This window comes from Melospiza georgiana, chromosome 2 (genome assembly GCF_028018845.1).
Source record: "Melospiza georgiana isolate bMelGeo1 chromosome 2, bMelGeo1.pri, whole genome shotgun sequence".
In the NCBI taxonomy this organism is placed as follows: Eukaryota; Metazoa; Chordata; class Aves; order Passeriformes; family Passerellidae; genus Melospiza; species Melospiza georgiana.
Window position 1 is genome coordinate 84807126 of NC_080431.1, and position 27882 is coordinate 84835007.

The window sequence follows — 27882 nt, forward strand, 5'->3', positions numbered from 1 at the left end:
CATTGGTCCCTGCAGACACGGAGCTCTGCCAAGAGACTTTAGGGACTGATATGGGACAAGTATCTCATCAGACCCTTCCAAATTCAGCTTTCAAGCCATACCTGTCCCATGCAGAAGAAAGAACTACAGCATCCTCCTTGAAATCAGAGAGAAGTTTCAGGGGAAAAGGAGATTTGGAGGTTTCTTATTCAAGTCCTTGCTCAAATCAGGGCTAACTTCAACATTAGATCAGCTTGCTCAGTCAAAATCTGAAAATCTCCCAAGACAGTGATACTTCAACCTGTCTTGGCACCTGTTCCAGTGCTGATCCACCCTCATTATGAAAATGTTTTTCTTTTATGTCCAACCAAATATTCTGGGAGCCCAAAATTGCTCCACATACAGCATCAGAAGTGCTGAGTAGAGGGGAATAATAATTTACTTTGGCCTGCTATCTACACTCTCATCATTGTAGCCAGGTACGCATTTAGACCTCCTTGCTGCAAGGGCATGCTGCCACACTCATTTTCAGCTTTTGCTCACTGGGAACCTTTGGTCTTCTTCAGAGCTACTCCCCAGCCAGCAAGTCCTCATCCTTCAGTGTTGCACACAGATCATTTCAACAGGTGGAAGACTCTACACTTATCTTATTTGAACTTCATGAAGCTCTTTCATCCCATTTTTCCATGTCCTTGAGGGCCTTTGAATGGCAGCTCTGCTCTCCAGTGAGTCAGCCACTCCCCTGAATTTGGTTTTTCTCCTGAAGCTGTCAATATCTTCTGTACCATCATGCAGGTTCCTGATGATCAGGTGCACCCTTCTTTCTGATTGTGCAGCAGAAACAGAGAACTTTAGGATACTTCTGTTACTGTGATTTTCAGTGTGGAAAGCGAGATGTCCTGTCCAGCCTGTGAGGTACCAAAAAGTATGATAACCCTTATGTCTTGAAGAGGATGGAAATTAAATAGACAAAGCTGAGAAAGGGCAGGGGGAAAATTGAGACATGGGCATGTTTTGACCCGCTTGAATTGATATTTCATGCAGTATCAGTGCCAAGAGTAGAACTGTGTTTGCTGAGTATAGGAAAACATGGTGAACATGCCACAGGCCACCCAACTCACTGTGCTATTATGATATTATCTAGCCTGCAGATAAGCCTGCAGATAAGCTGAGGAGCTTGCTTTTCTGTCCCTCCCTTCACCTGGCTTTTTGTACCCAGACAGAGCTAGTCCTAAGTACTTGTGTCAGAGAAATGTCTGGGGTGGAGGTTTGTCAGCTACTGTCAGCCCTGCTCTTTGGAGGGGTTGTGTGAGTCAGTGCATGGCACATCCCAAGGCTGAGAGCTGCCCAGGAGGCAGGACCCCAACTCACTCAGTTCCCTCCTCGGTGAGCAGAGGGTTTCAGCTGTTCGAGAGATTAAGGAAGTAGTAAAATCTGCTAATGCAATAATAGTAATTAATAACAATAATGGGTTATTTTAATGTATTTTGGCATGAATTATTAGGCAGAGTACTGTAGGAGAGCAGAGATTTTACAGGCAAGAATAAAAAGGCAAGGTGACTGGGCCCTAAAGTGCACATCTGGGCATGATTTGGAGAGGAGATTTATTGACACCATAAATGATGGCTTTTTCGAGCAGCTTGTCTTGGTGCCTGTGTGGGAAGACGTAACTCCTGATTTAGGGCAGTGTTCAGCAATACTTACTCTCCAGGTGGGACTCCTGGGGTGTCCCTCCTGGCAGAGAAGAGCCAGCTGGGCTGCTGTGAGCACATGTGTGTACGAGACACAGGGCATGCACACAGTCCTGCATGGCATTCCCTGTCCTTCCAGTCCCTGTGCGGTCTCTCACAGCCCCTGCCATCGCTGGTGTGTGGTGTCCACACCCTGGGCAGCACCAGGAGAAGCCTGCTCTCGGCTTCAGTGCCCCATGCTAAGGCTGGTGCCTCTCCAAGGCAGCCACGCAGCTCTGCAGACCTCTCTCTCCTGGAGAGATCTCGTCCTGGCAGTATGAGGGCATATGGCCCCAGCTCAGAGCAGGCCAAAGCTGTCAAACCACCAGGAAGGGTTACCTCCACTCCTAGAAAGAAACTGTTTTTGCAGAGGTAAAATGTGAAAGGCAAGGGAGAAGACTGTCCTTCGCAGCACTTAGTTGATGTTTTCATTGATCTCAGTGATTTTGTGTCAGCACAGTGGTAGGAATTGGCCTCCACTCTAAAGCCTTGTCTGGGCAAGCAGACATCTCTCAGTGGGTTTCATTACTATTGTTATTATTATAGGGCCTGTAGCATGTTAAGAGCCTGCCAGGACACAGCACTCCCTTTCTCAAGGCTTCAGCCATGTCAGGGGAGACATCAGGGAGCAGGTGGGTGCGTGGGCAGTAGCAGCACATCTCAGAGGTGTGAGTGCTGAGGGCTTGTCAGCATCTTGTCAGCAAGGGCTGGGGGCTTGGCTCCTCGTTAAGTGTGCCCCCTACATGGCATGTGCAGGATAGGTGAGCCTCAAGCAGGGCAGCAGGAAAGCTTGAGGAGAAAGATGACAGCAAATGCAAGGCTGAAAGGCAATATAAATTAAAGCAAACAAACGAGAAAAACAATCCTTAAAAGCACTGGATTTGGCTTAGAGGTTATCACTGCCTTGGTGTGCAAGGAGGGCATTGGAGGACGGTGTGGAAAGGGAACAGAAAGGATTTGCAGCTGCACAGCAGAGAGTGGGCTTTTATTAGGGTTCATCAAGCACCTTTTAATGAACGGCCAAACAGCCAGGAGTCAAATGAAACAGTAGGCAAGGTGTAAATGAGAAGGGAGCTGAGGGGACTGAGAGGAATGGCCAGGGCACTGTAACTGTGCAATGCCAGGAGAAGGATGAGGGGAGCCACAGGTGGGTAATGCAATTAAGGAGCTAAGCCAAAGCCAACAAGCTGAATCTCTGGCTTGTGCCAAGCTGTTTGCACAGCCCCCATCCCAGGTGCTGAGCATCCCCCTGGGATTTTTAATTCACCAAGGCAGAGGGGCCCCATCTGTGGGCTGGAACAGGATCATGAGGTTCCTCTGCCTCAGTAGGTCTGTCCTTGCCAGGGGATGCTGTGCAGGGATTGCTGAACTTTCCCTGGAAAGGGGGAAGCCTCCTGGATATGGAATTTGACTTCGAAGGGTTCACATGTACTGGACTTGAGACAAAGTATTCTAAGAGTGGGGTGTGGAAGTTGCATCCCTGTGAGGAGGGGCTGTAGCTCCAAATGGCTGACGCTCCGGCACCTCAGAGCAGCATTGTATGCTCATCTGTGTGTGGGTTTTTGCTGACGAGTGAGATACATGCATACAGAGAGTATTTTGCTATTGTTATTATTACCCAAAGTTATGGATCAGTTTGAGAAACTCAAATGCAGTAAATCACTGGGACTGAGGTAGCATTAGTCTCAAGGCTCTGAAGTAAATAATGCATGAAATATACTGACAGCAGTGTCTGACGGATCCTTATAAACAGCATCTCTCTAATGAATGCAGAGCTGCTAATATTGCAGGGTCGGATTTGGGGGAAATATGCTGAAATCTTTCTGTGCTCAGGCAATATGATGCAGATGGGCAAACACCGCCCCTTCCTTAGCCCTGAGAATCAAGCAAGTGATTTTAATGACACCTGAGAGGGTCAGGAACAGGGTGGCAGCTCCATATCCAGCTGTGACGTGGATTTCATGGGCAAGTTGTTCTCCCTTCTCCTCCCCTCTTGCAAGGTGAAGGTGCTGAAAGGCTGTCTGCAGCCTGCTCTGCCTTCACCCTGATGTGTAGTGCTCTGAGATCCTCAAAGAGGGAGTTCTCCAGGCATGCTAAGTACTATTATTATTTTTTTAATAATCGAAAGACATCCAGGGAATTACAGATCTATGAGCTTTCTTTCAGTTCCAGCCAAACTGATTGTGAAGCTAATTAAAGACCGACTAGTACAATGTTCAGCTAAGTATAACATGACAGGGTCAATCCAGTATGGCTTCTGGAAAAGAAAATTGTGCCTTTTTGAGCTGCAAGTGGGTTTTGTTGTTTTGGAGTTTTTTTTAAAGTTTAATAAAATAAGATAAAGGTGATCCCCAGCAGACATAATGTACTTTGATTTTCATAAAGCCTTTGATAAGGCCTTTCACACAAAATTATGAAGGGAAATAAATAGCCATGGGCAAAGGGGCAAGGTCTTGTCACAGTTTAAAACCCAGTGGATTGTTAATTAACAAAGAACAGTTTTTCTTTTGCATGGAGACAAGTTAATAGTAGGAGTCAGTACATACTGGGGAGGTGTTTAGTCTGCCCTGTGTGCCATGGCTGGCATGTTGGTGCTTTGATACTGACTCCTTGTTTGGCTGTTGAGAAATGCAGCAGAGTTGCCAAAAGCCATAGGAGATGTTAAGAGCAGGCCCACCCCATTGCATCCTCTGCTGGCTTGCTGCCTGAGCTGTGGAGATCCAAAGGGACCCACTCCCAGGGCTTGGCCTGGCTGCTCTGGGGTGTCCTGTCAGGAGCTGGGTCCTCCCCCAGTGCCCCTCACCATCCTTCCAGCCAAAAGCAAGCATGGGCTGCCACATCCATGAGTCAGCAGGGTTTAAAGGTGCCACAGGGACACAGCAGCAGGAGGACAGATGAACTATAACTTGGATGAGTGTATGGTAATGCAGACTGCAAAAATAGTCTCCACTTCAGCTGCACAGTGATGAGTGCTGAGCTCCCAGGCTCCTTGGAGGGAAGAGATTGGGAGTCACGGTGAGTAACTCGATAAAAGCTTCTTCAGTGGGTTACGTCAATTCCAAAAACGTGGAAGATGCTTGGTTGCCTTTAGGGACAGGCAAACAATAGGGAATATGTTATAAAAAATGACATTATCTTGAACACTGGCTACACCCTCATTTATGAAAGTGTGTAGAATTACCAGAGGGCCATGAAGCATGGTTAGTAATCTTGTGAGATTTACCTACAAGGACACAGTCAGTTGGACTGAACAGGGTTTTCTTTTTTAGTGCAGCAAGCTTGCAAAAATGCCATTTCTCCCTACCAGAATCTCTCCCATCTTCTTTCTTGCCATCGTGCCCTCTACTGTCCCTGAGCTCAGGCTGGCTTCACTCAATCCCAGCCTGCTCCAATGGGAGATGGCAAGCACCGGCCATCCACAGCCTCCCTGAAGAAACACACTAAAGGCTTATAATTGAGTTATTTACAGTAATGAAGAGTGTGGTGAAAAGTGATCAGTCCCTCCTTCTTCTGTCCTCCTGTAATACTAGAACAAGAGGTCACTCAGAGATGCTAATGGTAGCTTAATTTAGATCACATGAAAGGAGACACTTTTTCACACAGCAGGTATTCAGTCTGTGAAATCCACACTGCCTTCTGAGGTCAGAGCGTCAAACACTGCAGAAGGACTTGTCAAGTTCCTGGGTAATTTTTGGAACAACAATAACTGTTACTGAGCATGTAGTAGCATCCCAGGGACCCCCATCAGGAAGGACCCACTCTGCATAGCACAAGGCCTGCCCAAAGCAGGAACCAGCCTGACCTGGGTTGCTTTGGTCTCCATAGACAAATAAGGTTTGTTTGTTTGTTTGCTGGGGGGAGTGATGGTGAAAGAGCTGCACCCAAGCTCAAGCACCCAAGTGTGACACCTTTTGTTTTCCTGAACCAGTTCTGTAGCCCCAAAGACAAGGTACTTGGTTCCCTTCCCTTGGTGTAATGAGAATTGTTTTTCAGCTATAAATCAGCACTGTTCACTCTGATTTTAAATGGGTGAGGGAAGGACAGAAAGCCTGCAGCTCCTTTTTTTTGGAGGAATCTTCCTATGATCTGGGTGAAGTTTGGGTGAATTGCCTCAGGATAGAGCTTCGCCTGCACTTCTGACCCTTCTCCTGGATCTCTTCAACACAATGTCTTTGGTCTTTTGGTTTTGCCACTCTTACAGTCAGTTCTTGGCATGCTTCTGTCTTCCCATGCATTGCCTGTGGCATTGTAATAGACTTAGCAAATCTGACTGGACATGGGTATTGGTGAATTTTGCCTGTGGGCAGCATAGCTTGTGGATTATGATAATGTTGAAGAGCCTTAAACTTGTGAAGGTGTTTAAATTTACCAGCAAAAACAAAGTGTAACAGAACAAGGAAAAATAATTTGAAATCCATCCCTGTCTCTGTATTCATGGTTATCTGACCTGCAGTTCTAGAAAGGCCTTTAGCCCCAGTAGGTTTGGGACTGACTCTGTTGTTACTCTTTTTTCCTCCTGTCCATAAATTCAGTCCCTCCATTCCAATTTTGACAAGTGGTGTCCAGACTCAGTGTAGACATCTTTGCAGGGGATTGGGACAGAACACCAGCACTCCTTGCATTGTCTTTTGACTCTGTATTGCAAAATGGCTGTAAGCAATAGGCTTTTAAGTGTATTTTCTTGTAGCTAGCTGCAGAGTCAACGCAGTATGTGTACAGTAAAATTGATCATAATCCACTTCAGGGATGGTGTTCAGAAACTCTCACAGGCATCTCTCATTCCAGCATCATGGCAACAGCTCTCTAACTATCCCACCTGCTTTTCTCCTTGCTTTGTTACTGCCTCAGTAGCTGGCAGTGTTTAAATATGTCAACCTGGGTTTTTTTCCAATCTTCTTGTTTCCTGTGTTCCTCTAACAAGCAGCTTGCAACAGAACAAACAAGCAAGGCAGGAGCGCTCCAGGCAAAAGGGGTGTTTTGTGTTTGATTTGAATACATACATATTTTTCTTGGTTAAAACTTGTGATACTCATCAAACACATGCAGGAAGGCTGTGAATAAGACCTCTTTCTTCCTTGCTGACACGCACACCGTCTAATACAAGCACCTTCTCATTTTCACTCGATGTCTGATTCTGTGCGAAGCGCGCTCTCTCTCATATCCTCGCACACACGTTTGATAGTCTCACCCTCACTCCTGCTCTGCCGCGTACACAAAACCACCTTCTCATCTCAGCACAGCCTGGCACATGCGCACTCCCACAGGCGACAAAAGCACACACGCACGGCCACCCACACGCTTGCAAAGGCTTTATTATCGCAGGGAAAATTGCTCTCAAGTATATGAGACTGGATGTAACTATGGCAGAGATGGGGAGAGAGGGGAGCGAGGCTGGGAAATTGTGCAGTCCCTTCACTCTTCAGAGACACAAAGCACTGCTCAGGTGGAGGGGAGAACATGTCCCCAGAGTCCTCATTCCATCTGCCATGCACAGACAAGCACCAAGCGTCACTTACTCACCGCCTCTCATGCACAGACTCTGACTGCTCTCCCTGAAAGTTTCTCAGTCGCCCTTTCTCGTGCATCCTTCCCTCTCTTTTTTGACTGTCTGTCAGGTCCTGATCACATCACTGTCACAGTTGCTATGATATCAGCATTTTCTGACAGGTGTATATGCTTCTGTCACTCCCAGTGAAGCTCTTTAGCACCCAGCCTGCTGCTGGATCTGAACCAGGGCGGCACTACTGGAAGGCACGGTCAGCGGTATCTCATACTGCTGCATGCAGAAGATACAATCTTGGTAGAAAACGGCATGCTTTCCACATTCAAATAAGGCCTTAAAACAAGTGTTTTCTCTTTATGAAGAGTGATGTTCACTTCTATTCAGAAAAAGGAGGAACACTCTGGGCATTGTGAATTCCCAAAGATCTTCTCCCTTGTCCTCTGTGAAGCAGGCTCTGCTTTTGTCCTCCTGGAGTGAGCTACTGCCTGGAGGACACTAATTTAAAAAAATTACTTAAATTTTCTAGAACTCCCAAGCTTCCAGTGCAGCCTGAGGCACTGAGTGCTTCACTCCCAGCTGCGTGGTGGGGTTGGCCTCTCCTGACAAGGGAGTAACAAAAACCTATCATGGATGTGCAAGTGAGAGTAAGCTCTTTGTTCGGGAAACAGCCACACACCTCTGTGAGAATCTCAGCTCGTGCACAATTTGGAAGAAATTTCAGGTTTTCCAATTACTGTAGCAGTGGCTGGTAACCTTCCAGCAAAGAGGCGCTGGAGCACAGTGTTCCCATGGCTCCTGCTGGGCTCAGCCGGTGTTTGTGTTTGAACTGGCACCAGGAAATCTAGGAAGCAAATTAATAGGGAGCGCAAGGAAGAGGAAAGGTGTTTAAACAGTTCCCACTTTGCATGTCTAATGCGGGAGCTACCCTTCTGTAGTTCCCCAAACAAGCACCCAAATCCAATGTCAGACTTCTCAGAAGCATAACTCATTAAGCTTTAGCACACTGTAAGATAAGGACCTTGCTTGCTTAAGGCTATCAACCACTGATATTGACTCTTCAGGACGTTTTTAAGGCTATTTATATCACAATAAAGGCATTTTATTAACATCATCAATCAAGAGAGACCACATTTTGGCCTGGAAATGATTCTGCTTGAGTTTCTAGAAAGGAGAAGGGTGAGTAATTGTTGGATGCATTATCTTCGATCTCATTTGAAATCTCCTAATTGAAACCACATATGAGTGTCGTTTAATGCTTACAAAATAGATGGTAGGGCTGTTGCTAATGTACCTATGGTAAGTCCAACTTTCCAGTAACCAGAGGTACAGACTGGTTTTTCAGAGAATAACACGGCTATGGCAGGAGCTGTCCCTGTCCACATCTGGGTGAGAAGCTGGTTCCTGGCACATGCTTCAAACTGAAGCTTATGCCCCACGCTGGGCTGAGCTCGTGCTCCTTGGCATCCATGGCTCAGCTCAGCTGGCAGCATCTGCTCTCGAGTGCCTGCCGATCTCCCTGGCAGCACCAGGGGTCTTGACAGGGCAAATCTGCTCCTGCGGTGGGGCTGGGATCTGTGTACGGGTGGCTGACACCTGGGAACTGAGTCGTGGTCAAGGGGCGTGGTAAAGCTTCCTGGTTTCTGGCAAGTGAATGGCTGGAGTTGCTGTTAAAGTGGAGAAGGGATGTTTACAGCTTTACTCCATTGTTTTGCCAGCGTCTGTGCTGCTATCAGCTTAGGGAAAGGGAGCAGACTTGGAGGAGCAGTGGTTACTCAGGTAAAGAGTGTGTAACTTTGTACTGCCTATGGAGGCCTCTGAGAATGAGTAATGGCAGGGCTTGAAAGCTGTTACAGATATTTGATAATTAATTGGCTGGGAAATCAGTTTATTTTAACAACTCTAGTTAAATAAAGAAGAGAGCTAAAAGGGCTGCGCTTTCCTGCGGTGCTACAGTACTTTGAGGGACAGAGAAAGCCCATTACATGTCTACTTTTATGCCAACAGGGACTTTCTTGTGAAGGCTCTTGTGAAAGGTAGTTGAAATCTTTATCTCCCCTGAATCCCAGCAGCTTCAGTTTAAGACAGAAAAACCTGAAGGGTGGTTTATTACCAAGGATCCATCAGGCAGAGGGGGACAGGAGAGTGGAGCTGCTGCTGTAACCTCATGCTTCACCTCTGGCCAGATACTTAGTGCAGAGTGGTTCCAGTTGTGGTTTATCACTGTTTTATACTGCTCTAGTGGGAGCAATGCATGTAGCTCGGTTAACCTCACTTGTCTTTCTGAGTACTGGCTGATCTCACACACACACACACACACACACAAGGTTGGGAAAACACTGGTTATAGTCTAGCATAAGCAAGTAATTTTGGGCTCTCTCCCTGCTTCTCTTTGGCTGTTGAGGACCAACCCTCTTTTCTCGAACTAAGGAAGAAACAGTAAGTGTGAAATCAGAGAGGAGTTGGTGTCAGGTCCATTTTTGTTAGGGCTCTCTTATTTTCCAGGTTATTGGAATATTCATTGTATCATTGCTGTTCAGTGGGCAGAACTATTTCTTTGAGGAAAAACAATGTGTACCCTGGTCCTGGCAAAGAAAGAGAACTTGACTGGCATGTCAGACAAAGGTTTTTGATTTGACTTTTATATCTTTCTTTAGGAAGATATTCTCTGTGTGACTGTGCATATTAGAGACCTCAACAGCAATGCTGAAAGAGACTTGGATCTGTTCTTTACTGCCGATTGTGCTTTGGATGTGAACTTAGGTCTCAAGCCAGTGTATCTTGTCCTGAGGGATGTACAGCAAGTGTGCATATATGAAAAGTATTCCAAATGCAGTCCTATTTGTCAGAGTCTGCAAAGAGCCTGCAACACCATCTGTTTTAGTGAGTGGATAAGAGATTAAACTGCAGGAATCATGGGTTCTGTACAATACATGAGAGCAGGCCAGACCATCACAGCACATCTTGGCTTTTTGAACCCGAGAATAACTTTAATATCCTTTCATTTAGGGTTTAGTGTCAAAATTAACTACCATTTTACTCTTGTCTCAAAAATTCCAAACTGCTCTTCCTGCCCCAGTGCCGTTGCTTTTCCTACTGCAGATTCAAATTCAGTGCAGACACACACCCCACATCCCCCAGTGAAAACTTAAAAAGAATTAAAGAATAAAAATAAGCCCTTCAGTGTGGTGGAGGTACTGCAGGACCTCTCTTCTGCTGCCTTGTAGCACTTAGAATTAAGCCTCTTCATGACAGGATTTGAGCCTAGGTTTCCCCCCGCCAAGGCTTTGAGGTCCTGTGTCAATGTCACGCTGTGCATAGACCTTGGAATGCACAGATACACACCAGGTGGGCATGATGTCATCCCCTCTGCATGGCTGATGAGAGCCTACCTTTAGCCAAGTATAAACTCAGGGCAACCTGCAAATCCTTATCTTCAAAACATTCCCTGGATGTGAAGCCTCCTGCCAGCTGGAGCTACTTTTAGCTGAGCAGACTGAAGTGCTGTATTTAATGAATTCATTTGGAGTCTGGTAGAAGGAAGCAGGACTGATCCTCATTTAGTGTAAATCTAGGCTTCCCCATTTACTGCAGTGGTGCCTTGTAGGCCCTTGATTTATGCCAGCTGAAGCCACAGTTTGGCATCTCTCCATACAGTACAGTACAGAATTCTGGAAATTATTTAGAGCAAGTGACCTGTCAAAAAAACAGAAATAGGAACCCAGCCTCAGACCAGCCAAAGCCCAAGTGCACAGCCTTAGACCCTGCTGTGTAAGAAACTCTCAGTAAGACAGCTGTACAGAAGGGAGCTCCATGGGGAAATGGTTTATCTGTACTGCGGATAAGCTGTGCATGGGGGAGAGGTTTCCTTTCACAGCGGGCTCTTGGGAGATGAGGCAGGGATGTCAGTGGATCCAGATAAGATATCCCTGGGTAAATGCTTCCAGTAGGATTAAGCAACATTGTCTTCACTAAGAAATGAAAAGGGTTTATGTTCTGTGTTCCAGCCAATTTGTGCAGCTTATTTTGCCAGTGCCAGAAGACTGCAGGTGAGGAGGTGCAGAAGCTGACAGAGCAGTCCCTGTAGTTACGCCTGTCCTTCAGTCAGCAGGCAGGCTGGAGTTCAGGCTCCAGAGCACAGACCCAAATGACCCAAGCCAGTTGCCTTCAAACTATGGGGGAGGAGCTTGTGCTTCAGCCAGACCTCTCTGCTGTGGTTGCATATCCCTGGGCAGATCCCAATTATACAGAAAAGCAGTAGCGCTAAGATACTGGAGGTGACAGAAGGCTGTTTTGCAGTCATCACTACTGCTTTCTTGCTATCCTCATGCAACTGGTACACACCAAACTAAGTTTTGTTTGAGACGGGTCAGGTCTGTTATGTTTTGGTTTTGAAAATAAAATAGTTTCATTGTATGACTTTGCACAACCTATTTCTTTCCTTCCCCACTGGCTCCCTGTGTGTATAAAACATGCATCACAACACTTCTCCTCTACAAAGGTAAGAATTTTAGTTCCACAGTGCTTACTTCCTTTGATAAAAACACTGCGTGCTGTTCAGCACATGCTGAATTGCCTTGCAAAACAAAGCCCTGCAAGGATCTCAGAGGAAAAAGAGTGCCAGATATTAGTATGATTAGAAGAATGGCAAGAAGATCTTGCTGTGGGAATTATTCCTCCCCTTTCTCAAGGAGTTAGTTGTACCTTCTTCCCATTCTGTTTCTGACCATGAGGTTTTAAACAAGCTTCTGGCTTTCATGTCAACAGCAGAAACTCCATCAGAGTATCATGAAAATTTCTTTTTTTTCCACTCTTCCTCCTTTCCTCTATTTATTTATTCATAAACATGTCCTCCTCTGCAAGGCATATTGGGCATGTGGGAATAAAGGTAAGCTGAGATCAAAGCTCTTGGGAGTTCTCCCTCACAGCATCTCCTCTACCTTCCCTGTAACTCTTTCAAATGCCTTCTTTCACAAGAACTGATGATGGACAAAAGTGAGGCATTAGGGAAAGGCAAAATTTAGCAAAGCTCTAAACAAAGGAAAGAAAGTGCAGTTGAGCATTGCCTTACTGTAACAGGTTTGCTGTGGTTTCCACATAAAGGAGTTCTTCGGCACAGGATAAATACAGCATGGGAATTTGAAGTTTGCAGCCTTTTATCCAATGATTGTAACACTCATGGGATGGATTTTCAAAAGTATCTCATCTCACTTTAGGCAGAAAGAAAACTGGATATATTGGTAAAAAAGCTTACTGTGCCAAATGCTGCTTTGAAGATTTGGTCCTTGTGTGTTAGTTTGGCAGCTGGTAGGCCCAAAAGTATTTTGACAAGTCTGGTTTAGATTTTAATGCTAAGCATTTAAAAAAGTCAAATCTCATGTGTGACTTTTAAGTGCTGGACAACTTTACTCACAGCATATTTGGGAATACAACCATATGCCAATGTCTTTTGGAAATAATGAGACTGTTAGTGTTTGTATCAGTAGTTTTTAACCTCTTCATGCATGTTTTCTAGGAGATCCAGTTTTGGAAACAAATCCAAACCTCTGCCAGGTAACTCTAGTGGGATATATAGAGGACTAAGGTATTGGCAAGAAATATTTAACTCTGTGTGAAGTGAAAAAGCCTAAAACTATTACTTCATCTGAAAGAAATATGTAAGAGGATCTGTCTTCTCCTGACATATTGCTGAACTCTGAGGTAGGTAGTAAAAGTAGTAAGACCAGGTCACTGTAGTTTGTTCTGCCTGCAGCCCCTGTGAGGCTGATCCTTTGGTCCACAGCCCTTTTTTTTTTTTCCAAACATCTGAAAGAACAGGCACTTCTTTGCTTTCCTTGGGAGACTTTTTACAAGACTAGCACTTGTAGATGACAAGAAGTTTTTCTTCAAGTTTGAACAGACTACTTTCTCTTTTTTTTTCTGACCTGTTACTCCTTCGTAGACCCCTGTGCATCTTGCTAAATAATTCCTCTCTTCCCTCGGTACTTTCAGCTTTCAAAGAGGTATAGCTTGTCAACATGTCGCTTTTAAGTCCTCTCTTAGTCAAGTTATACATATTTAATGTTTTTAAGCTTCCCTTAGATGCTGATCCCTTTCCAGCCCTTGATGAATTTTGTTGTTGCTCGCCTCTGAATTCCCTCCAATTCCCCCATATCTATCTGAAAACAAGGTGCCTAATATTGACTGCTCCAGTCCAGGTGCATTTGGTATTTCGTGGCTGTTGTTTTTGGATGGAATTAAAAAAAGAAGCAGCAGAGTCTCTCAAAGGGAATCTGCTTCGTGGTCTTCTCTCTGAGAGCATTATTTCACGATGGTATTTCGGGACTGGCTTTAGATATGGAAATGAGAGCATGTGTCTAGCTCAGAAGCTGTTCTCTGCTTTCAAGTGGGAGAGAGATGGAAAAGGGGAAGAGGGGTTAAGCTCCTCAAAGGCTTTGTCTACATTAGGCTTTTTTCTTCACATTTCCCAGTGTTGCTTGCACGGGTGTAGCTCAATCCACAGTGGCACTAATGACAGCTCTGGCACAGGCAGGGAATCGAACATGTTCCACTACACATCGCCTCCACAATCTCTGCAAGCCCCAAATCCACCAGTGGTGCCACGGCAGCGGGAGCTGGAGAAGGAAAAGGTCAGCTGTAAATAATAACTAGAGTGTTTGCACATCAAGAAGGTGTCCTTCATTGAAATGCAGTAGCTGGAAGTGAGCAGGCAGGATGCACCCAGTTTCTCATTCATCTTGAAATACCACCCTTCACAGTCTGCTGCTGGCTACCTGAGGGCAGCACTTGGAAGTGGGGAAGATAGCTTAGCTGGGACACCTCTGATACTCTCATAACCTCAGAAAAGAAGGAAAAGTTAAGATTTATTTTCCCTGCTCTTGCTCCCATTCCCTCTCTGATCTGCCTCCAAAGGATTTCAAGACTGATTTCTCTCTGGTGTGGATTCTCCTGTCCCACCTGCCCAGGACAAGCACTAATGCTTCAGATGTAATATTCCCTTTCCCTTGCTGAAGAAGAGGCAGTATGAGATGAGATGAACATTAGGATCCAGACAATGGAAAGTGCATTACTATGTCTCAGGTAGCATGCTCCTCAGGTACTGGAAGAAGCTCTTTCATATAGTACAAAACACAGGAGACACCTGCCAGTTTCACACAACATTTAAATCTGACATTCTTTCACAGACTTGTACCAGTTAATGGTTAACTGATTAAATTCTCAGCCAGAAAGTATCACCAAGATGAAGATGTTAATGAGTTTAAAAAAAGAAAAAGGGGGCAGGGGGTTGAGAAATGCCTGGGGATAAGAAAGCCAGCGTACAAACTTACAAGGTGGATTGCAAGCTGTCACTCAGAGTGGAAGCTAATTTACACAGAGGCTAAATTTAGGTTACATATTAGGAAGAAATTCTTTACTTTGAGGGTAGCAAGACACTGGAACAGGTTACCTATAGAAGCAGTGCATGCCCCATCCCTGACTGACAGTGTTCAAAACCAGGCTGATGTGGCTTTTACAACCTTATCTGGCAACAGCTGTCCCTGCTCATGGCAGGAGCATGGAACTAGATGATCTTTAACATCCCTTCCAACCCAGGCCATTCTGTCATTAGCTTGGTGATAAATTTATAGGTTTTTATGGCTACAAAAGATTATGAAATTATGTAGACGGTGGTTTACACTGTCATTTTAGGAAGTGTTTTACCTTTCTTTGAAATGTTTGTCACTAGGCATGGGAGAGTTGGTCACTGAACTGTATGGCTCAATACCTTGGCTGCTGTGCAGCTGTGTGACTGTGTGGCTCAGACCTTGATACTGTTTCCATTTCCTTCCCCAAATGTTCAGGTGGGGACATCTGAGCATTTAGCTCTTCTTGCCTCCTTGGAGATACGCAGCCATTACAGATCTACTTTGGTCACTTACCCCAACAGCTGCTGAGGCTGGTGGCCAGCATTAGCCCCTGACAAGCTGATGGCTCTGACCTGATTGTCTGTTTCGCTGTATTTTCTCATGTCAGAAACATTCCTAGAGGTGGTGTACGGTTTCTTGCCACCTGGCAATCAGCTCTTCCTGACCCACTGTAGGCTGCTGCCCGTCCTGTGGGCACAGCCCTTGTTTCTGAGAGCCCCGAGAGCTGGCGCTGTCACGTTGCTGTGTGGGAGGGCACCTGAGGTGCCTTGCTTTTGGAACTAGGCCATGGTGCCATGGCAGCAATCATGTGGGCTGTTTTGCAGGCTTACATGTGTCTTGGTGTGTGCAACTGTGAAAGGGAGAGTCGGGGAGGGAACCTCCCTCTTGCCTCTCTGCCATACAAAATACATGAGGTGATGCTCCAAAGCTCCAGGTTTAATTTTTTGGATCTTAATTTTTGTAGTCCCCTTCCCTGAGCAAACCACTGAAATCCACAAGCTAGAAGGTGTTATTTACAGTGCCACATCTCTTTTCAGCTGTGAGATGCTGATTTTCAAGTCTTCCCCCTTGTTTTGTGACAGCCTGTGGTGATACCTCCTGCATTTTTAGCCTGTGACTGGGGTGGGAGGAAGCGACCCTGGACCACACAAAATGCTTTAAAGCTCCCTCTAGCATCACTCTCCTATTCCCTCTTGTGTTTTCACTGTCCCTTTTGTGCACCCACTCTCTCCTGACCTGCCCTTATGCTCTTTCTTTCTTTGTGCCCATGTATTGCTAATCTGTGGCATAGTCTCATTCCCCAGTAGCTGTGCCGGCTGCCTTACTGTTTCTTGCCAGCTTTTGCCTCTCCCCATTTTTTCTCTTCCCTCTGCTTGCCAGCCCATGATGTAGCATTGCCTTTCTCCATCTGCCTGATTGTCTCTCTGCTTTTTATCTGGGTGCTGGAGCTCCAGGTGCTGTCATTCTCTGCGACAGCACAGAACGTTTCAGTTTCCCTCTGTGGCTGGATAATTACCAGATACAGTCACGTGGACTTCCCAGCGAAACCCTCCCTCCCCTCCTGTCAGAGAAGGAGATCACATCTCTGAAACTCATTTTCTCCTTTTTGTGGCATTTTCGTTATTATTAATTTTTACTAGAAGAAATTCAAGGGAAAAAAATGGATTCGCTTTTCTGGAGTTACCTAGTGGTGACCACATAGAAGTTACCTACAAGGCACTGGGGGTTCAGGTAGAAGAAATAGGTGATTTCTACAGCTAAAGCTTGTGAAGGAAACTAAAGGGACTTATAGTCTGTATGGGTGCCTTATTAGTGCTCCTATTCTCTTTTTTGTTGTATCTCCAAAACAGAAAAAAGTCATAATGGTGCAGAGGCTTGCCAGCAGTTTAGTTTCCAGTTTACTTACAAATTTGGCATAACAGCCAATACCCAATTGACATAAGGGACTAATTATCATTGTCTTTTGATGAACTTCTGTTCCTAAGTGACTCCAGATATTTTTAAATATCAGCCTGTGTCTTAGTGATCACAAAAGCACAGGATCCTTAGTGTTAGTGCAGAGCAACAAAAAGGCAAATCATTGGGCAATGTTCCCCATTGCCATTCTTCATCAGCTCTGCTATTCCCTGCCATTTTGATAGTGCAGGAGCCCTGGGATGCTACAGGAAGCTATGGGCAGCAGAGCAAGGCATACATTCCTAGTGGCTATTTCACTAAGGCCAAGTGATCAATAGCTGATGAGCATTGCCTAATGATTCTGGATCAAGAGCAGAGCCAGGTTTCTGGCTGGACCGAAAAGGAAGAGTGGCAAGTCCTCAGCCAACCCAAAAGGGCAAGAGAGAGCTCAGGGTCTGTTTCCTCAGCAGCCTGAACCTCCTGACTGATTTCAGTGCGAGACCCTGACGCAAGCTGTCATAGCATTTGGCATTTCTGCAAGCGTCAGCCAGAGAGCAGTTCATCCCCCTGAGCACACGTAGGGAGCAAGTCTCCTCTGGCAGGAGGCCTGGGACTGGAGTCAGTCATTCTAGAAACATGTCTTAGAATGGGCAAAGACCTGTCCAAGAATTTCCTGACTCTGACTATGATGTAAAGAAATGGAGGGCATTTCCTGGGTAGGGTTGATTACAAGAAGAGATGGTACTGTAGTGGTAGGTCTCGCTCTGAGATTTTTCTATATTTTGAAATCTTAAACTGTGCTGAGATATGGCTGGGATGGAGTTAAGCTCATAGCAGCTCATAGCAGCTCATATTGATATTTTTAAGAAGGTTCCTCTGCTGGAGTGGATGTGGACTGAAGTTGTTTATGCAGGTATACCGATCCCCAACAGATGGGAAGAGCAATAAATCATGCCAGTATAAGTTCTCTTACTCTGATACAGTTACATCCACCCTTTGAGAGTACTGGCATAAAAATCGCTGTATTTTGGGCTTGATTTCTGTTGTGAGTTTGTTTTTTTTCCCTACACAAACAGGAACCTCTACTCTTAAACAGTCGTTTTAACAGAAATAAAACCCATGTGAGACCAGCTGTGTGTCTGCTAGTGTGAGCGAGGGCAGCTAGCTGTCTTTTTAGGCCAGTGTATTTTTTGTAAATTCCCTTGGGTTTCATTTTCCATGTGTACCACATGGACCGAGAGACAAGGATGTTTACAGCACATGAGCAGTTCTGCACTGATGCTCATATTTTCTGGTTGCAATTCTTTTTTTATTTCATTAGAAAGAGGTGATGGGAGAGACAGTCAGACAGAAATGTTTCTGTACAAGGCACTGGGGACTCCTCTTCTAGAAAACTGGGTACAAATGCTGGTAACGAAAGAGGAATTCAGGCTGGAGCAGGTGCTGAGAGGGGCTATTGGGATGTTTAGGGCAATGGAGGGTCTATCATACAAGAAGAAACCAGGAGAGTTTGGCTTGTTGAATCCAGCAAAATGAAGGCTGAGAGGGAATATGATTGCTCTCTCTGAACACAGTGAAAGATAAACACCCAGGAGAGGGAAGAGCTCTTTAAGCTAAAAGATGGTGTTGGCATGAGAGGAAATGGATATAAGCCAGGTATGAATAAATCTACGCTTAGAGTTAGAAAAAAAAAAAAAAGGTTTTAATCAGCAGAACAGAAAGACTTTGAGCAGTCTGACCTGCAAAGCAGGGGGAGGATATTCCCCCATCAAACACACTAGGCTAAAGTAGGAATGAGGTACATCTCTGAAAAAGATGATAAAGTACAGCTGGCTGTGCCAGCAGAGGTTGGGGCCTTATGACCTGGTAAGCCCATCCTAGCCTCACACTCCTAAAGTGGCAATTTACTAAAGAGGATGAACAGAAGTGCAGGCATCCTATCAGCCATGCGCCCTCCCAATAGGTGGATGGCCAAAAATTGTCACCTGAGTGCTGAAATACCCAGGGAGCTGCCGACAGGTGTGACGACCAAGGTCACAGCATAATGCAGCTGAGAGAAGGCATGGGCTGAACAGATGCAGCAGTTTCCCCCTCCTGCCAGTTTTCCAGCACAGGACTGGGTTTAAGCAGTAGTTTTCTAAATCCCTCCGAGGGCCTGTGTTGTCACGCTGGCAGTGGTTACTCAGGAGCTATTTATGCCACATTTTGGAAATCCATCCTGCTGTGGCACAGTTTTCACTCTCAAACAGTGACCCTGCTGTGTATCATGGCACATAAGGAGAGGAGCAGCAGCTGTACTAAGCTGGGGAAAGAGAGCAGCAGTGGCAGTAGGGAGGAGAATTTTGAACAACAACTGATGCCCATGTGCATTCAAATTCAGCAAAATGAGACTTTTGGTGCTTGGCTGAAAGGAGGTTTCAGATGCTCAGTTGATATGATCACCCATGAAAGTGCCATCCACTTAAGGGGCCTTGCCTTCGCAGAGGGGAGATACATTCAGCTGTTGGTGTCTTCTGCAGCATCTCCTGCTGAGGGGGCCTGATCCAGAGCAGTGGGAACCACGCAGGGCCAACAGTTCCCATATTGCTCCTCCAGATTCTGTGCTCCTCTGTGCTCTGCCACTGTACTCCTCTGGTGGGGACTGCAGTGGCAGCACTGCATTGCTCTTGAGATGCTGGCAGGATCCAGCACTACAGTGCCATTGTGGAGCCTGGATGGACTCTTCCCTGAAAAGCCTGCCTGGGAGGTCAGGGCTGGCATGGCTGTGGTCTGTCCCTAGCCCTTGCTGCCCATACCCCTGCCAGGGCATAGAGGAGAAGCTGGACTCTCACTGCCGCCCTGGCTGACCATGGGTGTGTCCGAGTCCTTGCTTGCCCGGCAGGGAAGGACTGAAGAGCTTGAGGAGACAAGATGAAACAGCATGAGCATGATTTGCTCTTGAACTTTCTTCCCCAGGCTGGGAGCAAGGCTGTGTTTAACCACTGCATTAGCTTTCCAGGATCATATTTTGCAACACAACAGAGTTGTGTTGTCTTGCATGTTTGGAGCTGGCAGCCAGGAGCTGACGTTGTTTTGAGCTGAATGAGCCATGTTTGATCCCTCCCTCTTTTCCCTCTTGCCATTTTGCTGCTGGGAGTAGAGGGCAGTGGGAAAAGTTGTTAGCTGGATCTTGTAGGAGTGTATGTGAAGTGAGAAGATTACAGCAGGCTCATCACAGAGCTGAGGCGAAGGCAGGAGATCTGATGCAGGGTGGGTTGTGGCATCCTCTGGCAAAAGGGCAGCATGTCACTCAGTGAGTGCAGTGGGGTGGGGTTTGGGTGCTTAATTGTGTGTGCAGCAGGCTGCTGAGTTTTGGCCTGATGCACAGAGATTGTCTTACAGAAGAGATGATCAAAGGGTTAATGGAGAAAAGATGATTAAAGAGGAGTGTGGGAATTGCAGCACAGAGCTGTCACCCCAACATGCTTTGGAGAAAGAGGGCAGAAAATGCAGTCCATAAACTCACTATTTATTTATTTTTCCCCAAAATAAGGTAAGAGCTGTGGCTTGCTGGCAAAGCAGTGCAGCATATTTCATTAATCCTAGCAGCTTGGTTCTTCTCACTAGTGGGGTTCTGGCAGAGAATTGTGGGTTTGGTCTGCTATAAAAAAATTTTAAAAAAATTGGAATTACAACAGCAATTAAAAAACCCCAAATAATTATCCCAGTTTCAGTGCAACCCAATACATCATTGATAATGTTGTAAAATCTCCATGTTAAAGCCATCATTTAAACAGCAGCTTCACCAGGCCCTGAAGGGCTTCTTTCTTGCCTTTTCATCACTCCAGGTTGTAAATATCACGCATCCCTTTCCGAAGGGATGAAATACCCCCGTCCATCTCTGCAGCCTCGGCCGTAGCTGCTGTGCTGCTTTCTCTGGGGCAGAATGGGAAGGCCCTTGCTGAGATCCCGGCTCTGCCGCACCCCCCTCAGCCCGTGCGGCCCAGCCCGGCATCGGCTGCCGGCGGCCCGGGGGAGCCGTGCTGGGCCTTCCCAGGAAAACGCCGCCTCTCAGCAGTCTGTTCGCCGGGCGAGACAGAGGGCGGAAAGCTTAGGGCCGAGAGCTGCTGGAGTGACAGGCACAACATAAGCTGCGATGAGTGTTACAGCAACACGCTGGGAAATCGATGCGCGGAGCGGCGCTGCCGCCGCCGCAGGAGGAGCGGGAGTCTCGGGTGTTCCAAGCGCTGGGCCCGAGTGAGGCAGAACGGGCGCTGAAAACCCCGGGCTCGCGCCGCCGGGAGAGGACATGTGGGTGCCCAAGCCTCACGCTCCTTTTCTTCACTCTGTCTTTCACCCATCAATAGGAACAAGCCCAAATACTTTGAAGAAGGGGGAAAAAAAAGCGCATCTCTTGTCAGATGGGGAATGTTCCTCGGAGCTTACAGGGGCAGTTTTGCAGGAGCGCTGCTTTGGCCCAGCGCTGCGTGTTAGACCAGCAGGTGATGAAGGAGGGAGGACAAGCAGCAGGACTTGCTCCTGCCCTCCCCCAGCCTGCATGCTGCCCGGTGTCCCAGCCTGTCATGAAATCCAGGGACCAGGAATGATGGTGGGCAGCCCTCTATCCCATCCAAGGCAGTGATTCCTGCTCAAAGTTCAAAATCATTCTCCTGCAGAACAGCATTGCCCCATCCCCTCCCTCCTGTAGCACAGCTCAGCCCCGTTGTCTGCATTTGCATGTGGGGAGGAGTGCAAGGATGACCTGGGTTTCTTTCTCCACATCCAACTGTTTCTAAAGAACTTCAGGTGCCAAACTTGGCTGTGTTTGTTTAACAAGAAGGCAAGGAGGACTAATGGGGCATGACAGCAAGATCTTTCTTGTGTCCTTCCGTGTCTCTGGTTTGAAATGGTGCAAGATCAACAGTTCCCAGGTTCTTACAGTGATCATGCAAGTCATGCCTATCACCATTCACTGGTCCTCTCGTTAGCCACATCAGAGATGTTAAGAAATCAAACCTGCAACCATAAGGAAAAGAATAATGCATGGATCACAAACTGTTTATTAGCTTTCACTGAGGCTGATGGTAATGTTTCCAATAAGTCTAATGAAAAGCGTTTGACTGTCTCTGTGAACTTGATTATTGATTATTAGTGAACGATAAGAGTCCATTGATATCTGGCTGATGCCATGCTCCTATTGCTTTGCAGTTAAAATGTCAGTTAACATGCCATTTAATATTCTATTAGTATTGAATTAGCACTTATTACACTGTGAAAATCATCACCATAAATCCTTATTAAAGCGTGATCCATTCAGCTGGGTGGCTTCTCTGGCAGACTAAGAGGGGGGAGTGTCTGTGTGTGCAGACAGACATACTGAGATGCATCATCCACGTGAATGCATGTTCAGAGCATGCCAGGACTTGGAATTTCCACATTTGTACATTGATTTTCCCTGACAGCTTGAGAGGAACAGGTATGGTGAATAGAGGGCTCAAATCCATTTCACTCACTCCTCCCATTTTCCTCTTTTCTTTGTCCTATATCCTTTCCTTATTTTGGTAGCATTGCTAACTTGTTTCAGGGCCAGTTGCAAGGTTGCCTGACTGTAGCTATTGACCACTGTCCTAGGGCTGACCTGGATGCATGTAAGACAGGTTGTGACACATTTTCTCTTCCAGGGAGAGGAGGGAGGGTCTCTGGTTGAAGCCTAGCCACAGGAGCAAAAGCACAAGGCTTTGTGCTGACCACACCACTGAACTGTCACTGACAAGACACCACACAGGGGCATATTTGCTACCCCAGAGAGTTATAATGATCAAGGACAGGGCAGAGCTGCTGAGTGCTCGCTGTACCCTGGTGGTGATGGGAAAGCAGCCTGGTGGAGATGGTGGGGTGCCATGGATCTGCTGGAGTCCAGCAGCACTGATAGCTGTTCAGGGGGACTAAGAAACTTCAGCTCCCACTGACTTCAGTTTCCACTGTTAATCTGCTTAGCTTTTCACTACCAAAATACCTGACCCCTGATTCTTGGTGCTGCTACAACTCCTGCATTTGCAGGAGGGCTCTTGACCCTAAGGCAGCCAGCTCTGGAGGCAGTCTGGGTGTTCCTACAGGGCCGCTGCCCTCAGCCCTGGAGCACACTGTGCTCCGTGGATCATGGCTTTCACCTCCCATCACTGGTGATTACTGCCTGGAGTGGCCAATGGAACTGGAGCAATGCCTCATTGTAGTGGTGCTGGTTTCTACCCGTGAGTAACTGCTCACAGGTTCCCCTGCATCCTTCTTTTTGACAGAGTAGCTTTTTGAAAACAACTCAGATCACACCTGAGAGTTCACCTTGGGGGCAAGTGCCTGCCTGTCCAGGAGGGTGGGCTCTGGCCTGAGGGCCAAATTCTCGCTCCCCTTCCTTGTCTGGACATTGCCAGTAAAAGACAGGAATCTATTGGGCTGCTCTCTAAAGCAAGTGTTTGTCAGATCAGACAGAGCTGCTTACAGCTTGGCCAGCAGCATGGCATGGCTCCCATGGATGCCCACGCAGCTTGGCTTTCCTCCTGCCCACAAGTAACCCCAGAACAGCTTGGACAGCATCCATGGGCTTGCCAAAAGGGAGTGGGTGTGAGGTGCCGGCCATAATGGTGGGGTCACATCACAAGGGAAGGCAGCTGCAGCAGCCTTAAATGAAATGCATTCAAATAGAGGAACTTGAAAAATGTCTGACCCATGCTAAAAGGCTGTATGAAAGCCTACTGTCAAATATTTGTCTTATCTTGAAGCAATAATCATTATCCTCTTTCTTTCTTCCTTCAAATACAACACATGCATAAATAGTGAAGAGGGCACAATCCTGTGCAACGTGATCTAGGAAGACCCTGCTCAAGCAGGGAGGTTTGACCATACAACCTCACTGTGGTCCCTTCCAACTTCACCTATTCTGTGATTCTGTAATAGCAGTGGCAAGAGGTACTGGGTTATTTGGATGCTGGGACACTGTGGACAGAGCTCTGAGAGGTGAAGGAGCAACAGCTCTGGAGCCTGAGCTTCCCTGTTTATCTGCAGAGCTAATGTGATGTGAGCTGCAGCAGGGCAAACCTGCTCTCAGCCTGTCTGAGCCCAGCCTGGGGTTGCAGCTGCCGGAGTGAAAGAGGGGTTATGTCTGCCTGTCTTCTTCAGCCCTGGTCCTCTTGAATGAGACACAGCTGAGAGTGAGCAAGACGTGTCTCCTCAGTGGCAGCTCCTCGTCTTTTCTGTGCAAGTCTCCTTCTGGTGGTGGGAAGTGGTACAGAGCAGGTGTCTTTGCCAAAAATGTATTTGTCTTCACGGCACTTACTCTGCTCTCTGTCAAGAAACAAAATACTTGTCAAGTTACAGTTGCAATGGGGTTGGTTTGTCCTCTGACTTGGGAAGGTGGCACTCAGGGCCCTGGCAGTTTCTGGTCCTCCTGCTACTCCTCTGCTTGCCGCCCCTAGCTGTCATTCCTCCTCTCCTGTCCATCTGAGATGTTCACAGAACATTCTGCGTGTGTCACAGAGATGACAGTGACACTCCCACAGCCTCTCATTTTCAGCCTGAAATCTGCACTTGCCTGCACAAACAAGCAGATGTGCATCATCAAGTGTGTGTGTTTGTGTTAGGAGGGTGATGTTTGAACAATGAAATAATTCCACAATTTTTTTTTTGTCAGAAGGAGGTAGATGGGAGATACTCTATAGTTTCCTGCACTAGTGCTGCTGAAACTGAGGGATGGAGGAGCTGTGCCCTGAGCTGACAAAGCTGGAGCCCTGAACCTTTGACCTCCAGGCTGGAAGGGGTCTAGGGGTTTATCTATTGTATAGTCAACTTTTTGAAGGTGAAGGAGAAGCATGGGAAGAGCTACTTCCAACCTTTCTCACTGGCAAGGTTGGAAGGCATTTGGTGATCAAGATCTCTTGTGGCTTCCAAATTAATTTTTGGTATGTAGGCCACAGGCAAAAGGAAGAGAGAACAAGAGACATGTCTGCCCCAAATCCCATGGGGTCTATGAACCAAAGATTCCTGAAACTCTTCAACAGAGTTAAATTGTTAAGTACTTGTCCACGGGACAATAATGATGAGAAGATTCTATGGTTTACTGGCAAGGCAGGAGTGTGGTATGAAGTTTCTCAGCAAAGCAGTAAAGAGGAGGAACAAAAGGGAGGTGATGGAGAGGGTTGCTAATCTCCCCCTTACCTGTCTCATCCTCTGCAGGTGTTATGTAGAAGACAGAAGCTCCAAGGTGGCCTGGTTAAATCGTTCTGGCATCATTTTTGCTGGAGAGGACAAGTGGTCCCTGGACCCTCGAGTAGAGCTGGAGAAGAGAAACCCCCTGGAATACAGCCTGCGGATCCAGAAAGTGGATGTCTATGATGAGGGGTCCTACACGTGTTCAGTGCAGACACAGCATCATCCCAAGACTTCCCAGGTTTACTTGATTGTGCAAGGTAAGCAATGTGCCTGATAGGAGAGCAAAAAGCAATAGACACAGTGAGAGGAGGGAGCTGTATTTTTCCAAGAGAAACTCAAGAGTCAGTAGCCTGTGCATCCTTTATGTTTACTCAGGAGCCAGCTAGACTTTTCCCTTCCACTGTGGCATAGCATGGTTTTACTCTGCTGTCAGTTTGTCCTTTTAAAAGTGGTGACAGAGCAGGGGACACCAGTGATGCTAAGCCATATTCTAATATGATGCAAACCTGGCTCCTGGCTCTGGTTGTTTGGCACTGATGGGAAAGCATTTGTTTATAATGACACTTTTCAGAGCATTGTGCCTTTATCTCTTTACAGAGAGCCCTCTGGTTTCTTCACCTCCTCCTTCCTCAGGTTTCCTTTCTTTTTTCTTGTGTCAACAAGCTACTGTGCTGTGTTTTTTGGCCTTCCATAGTCTGCCTTTTGCCAGGCTAAGGAATTAATTTTCCTGTGAGTTTTTCCAAGCTGGGTCATTGGTTTGCCAGGTGCACCATCACTAGGCATGTGTGAAACCTGGTACCTAAGGGACCTGCTATGTACCTTATGTTGCCCTTTCCTTTTTTAGCTACCCTTCTTCTGTTTGTGTTATAAGGAACAGGAAACTTGGCATACCAGTATTGTCTGATCTGTCTACCTGAATTTATGGCATAACAGAGAGTAAAGAAATTAAAGAGTTCACCAGTTATTGTTAAGGTCATTAATGAGTTTATTCTTGTTCCATCCTGTCCAGACCAGAACACAAAACAAGTGAGTTCACCTAGTTTTGTTTAGTTTTGCTTTAAATCTTCATGCCATTTTGTCTATCTGGCTATTTATCTAAAATATTTACAGAGCAGCTTAGTTGGTAGATATTTATGAATGTGTTTGATACATATTACAGATATGTTCAACTTATATATTTTCCTTCAGCCAGGAATTTTTTATATTTCTTCTGATTTGTGTAGTAGCTCATAAGGCTGCAGAGTTCATTTCCCCCAACAAGTTTTTTAGCTCTGATAGCTAAAAAATAGCTCTGATTATAGATGCATGCAGGAAAGGACTTTTCCTCTTGCTGGTACTACTTGGCAAACTGGGGGGCTGAGTAGCATCCTAAGTGTTTATCTGCAAGGTGATGAAGTCTGGACATGTGATGAGAGGTGATGCTTTACACACAGGTGTAGTGAGCCAGAAGGCTCCTGGTTGGTTTTCTTGCCCAGAATCCTCCCCCAGCAGCACAAAGAGTGGCCCATGCCCGCACACAGAGTGGCTCTCCCAGCCTGGCTGAGTGCTTGCTGTATGAGATGCATTCCCCAGCCCAGAGGTGTACCCTGCCTTGCTGCTCACTACAGCAGAGCAGAGCCAGCCCTCTGTAGGTGGTTTATTACTGGTGAAATCTCACAGCACACAATTTCCATTTACCTGTCAAGAAAAATATAGGGACAAATGAATTCTGGAGCCGTGCATATGTATTATTAATTTTATTTGTGCCTATTAGATATGGGCCTAAGCAGCAAAATTGAGTTCTCTAGCTTAGCTTTCACTTAAATACATGGGTATATGGCTCTGAACTACTGCCACCTTTCTGAGAATAAGAAAATTTAGGTTTTGACACTCCTAAACTGTAAATAAGGTATCTGTAGGTAATCTTTGTTCTAACACCTGCACAGATTTAATAAAAGACTCATTGTGATATTGTGCTTACTGTATAATCCTGTAATTAGGTAAAACTCATAGCTTTAATTTTTTTAAACTAAATTTAATCTGGAAAAAAAAGTGAAGGAAAATATAAATACAAAATCCTTTCCAGTTTGGAAGAGTTAGTCTCATTTTAAACATGTTTTAGAAATAATCTTAACTAATAAAACTAATTCAGTACAAATAATGTATGTTAGAAAATAATCCCTGTAGCCTCAGAGTAATATTTTCTTATATTGATTGTTATTTTTCCAAGATTTGCAGGTTGTTTGCCTGAAAAATAGTCTGCTACTAGTGCTAATTAAAGGAGTTTGGATATTGAGTCATACTAAACTATTTAGTTTTATTTCTTTTATGTAGTTTATTTGCTTCTTTTGTTTTTGTATTCATACATTTCAAAACATAGGCTATTTGAAGCTCTGGGCATCCCAAATGTAAAAATAAATAAATAAAAGAAAATACAACTCCTGAAACATTAAATGACAGAGTAGTCAACTGGTCTGCCTGGTAATCTGGGAGAATTTCTGGAATGATGGTCAGTGGTCTCCTTTGAACAAGCTCAGGGAAACAAAAACAAACCAGGATCAGAGACTCATTGCTACCTTTGAGTACATGGTTGATGCCTAGATTTGCCAGTGAAAGATGCCGCAATGACAGCTGCTCCTGCCCTGGAGACAATGGGTTGGTTTAGGGCCATGCCAGGCTTCCTATTCCTCTCACTCAGTGTTGCCACAGATATTTCTGCATCCCCCTACCAAAGACAAATCCTTAATCTCTCCCAGTTCAACTCCCTCATCTGTCTAGCCCCTGTGAGAGCACAACTTCTCTTACCCCTAGACACAAATGGGATAGCTGTATCAGAGACTCATCAGTGGGTAGGCAGATCCTAGAGTGCTGTCAGAGCTCTTAAAACTGGAGACCAATCCATGTCCACAATGACAGCTGAAGCAGGCAGGCTTCACTGGTATCCTGAATGTTTTCTGTGCTTAGATCACTGCAGTCTAATGGAGTTGCATTCTAGGACCAGGTCCTTTCCAGCCTTGAGAAAATCAGCTTTCCCAGAGGTGAGCTCTGCTTGGTGAACTCTGCTGGACAGAGCTGCAGAAGTATATCACAGAAAAAGGGACATCACCTCTCTAATGTATATGCCCAAGTCCTTTAGTATTCATATGGGAAGAACCAGTTTTACTTTGCCAGCAACAATTTCTGCAAAAACACCCTACTTGGTCTATTCCTT

General features: G+C 46.0%; 1 protein-coding gene across 2 annotated transcripts in view; it reads left to right on the plus strand.

Moving 5' to 3' along the window:
• The window catches only part of LSAMP (limbic system associated membrane protein), a 304228-nt gene that overhangs the window by 117137 nt on the left and 159209 nt on the right, over nt 1–27882 (plus strand). For both annotated transcript variants that reach the window (XM_058018739.1, XM_058018740.1), the window contains exon 2: nt 24717–24949. In XM_058018739.1, the coding sequence (XP_057874722.1) occupies nt 24717–24949 (233 nt within the window). The remainder of the gene's footprint in view (nt 1–24716; nt 24950–27882) is intronic.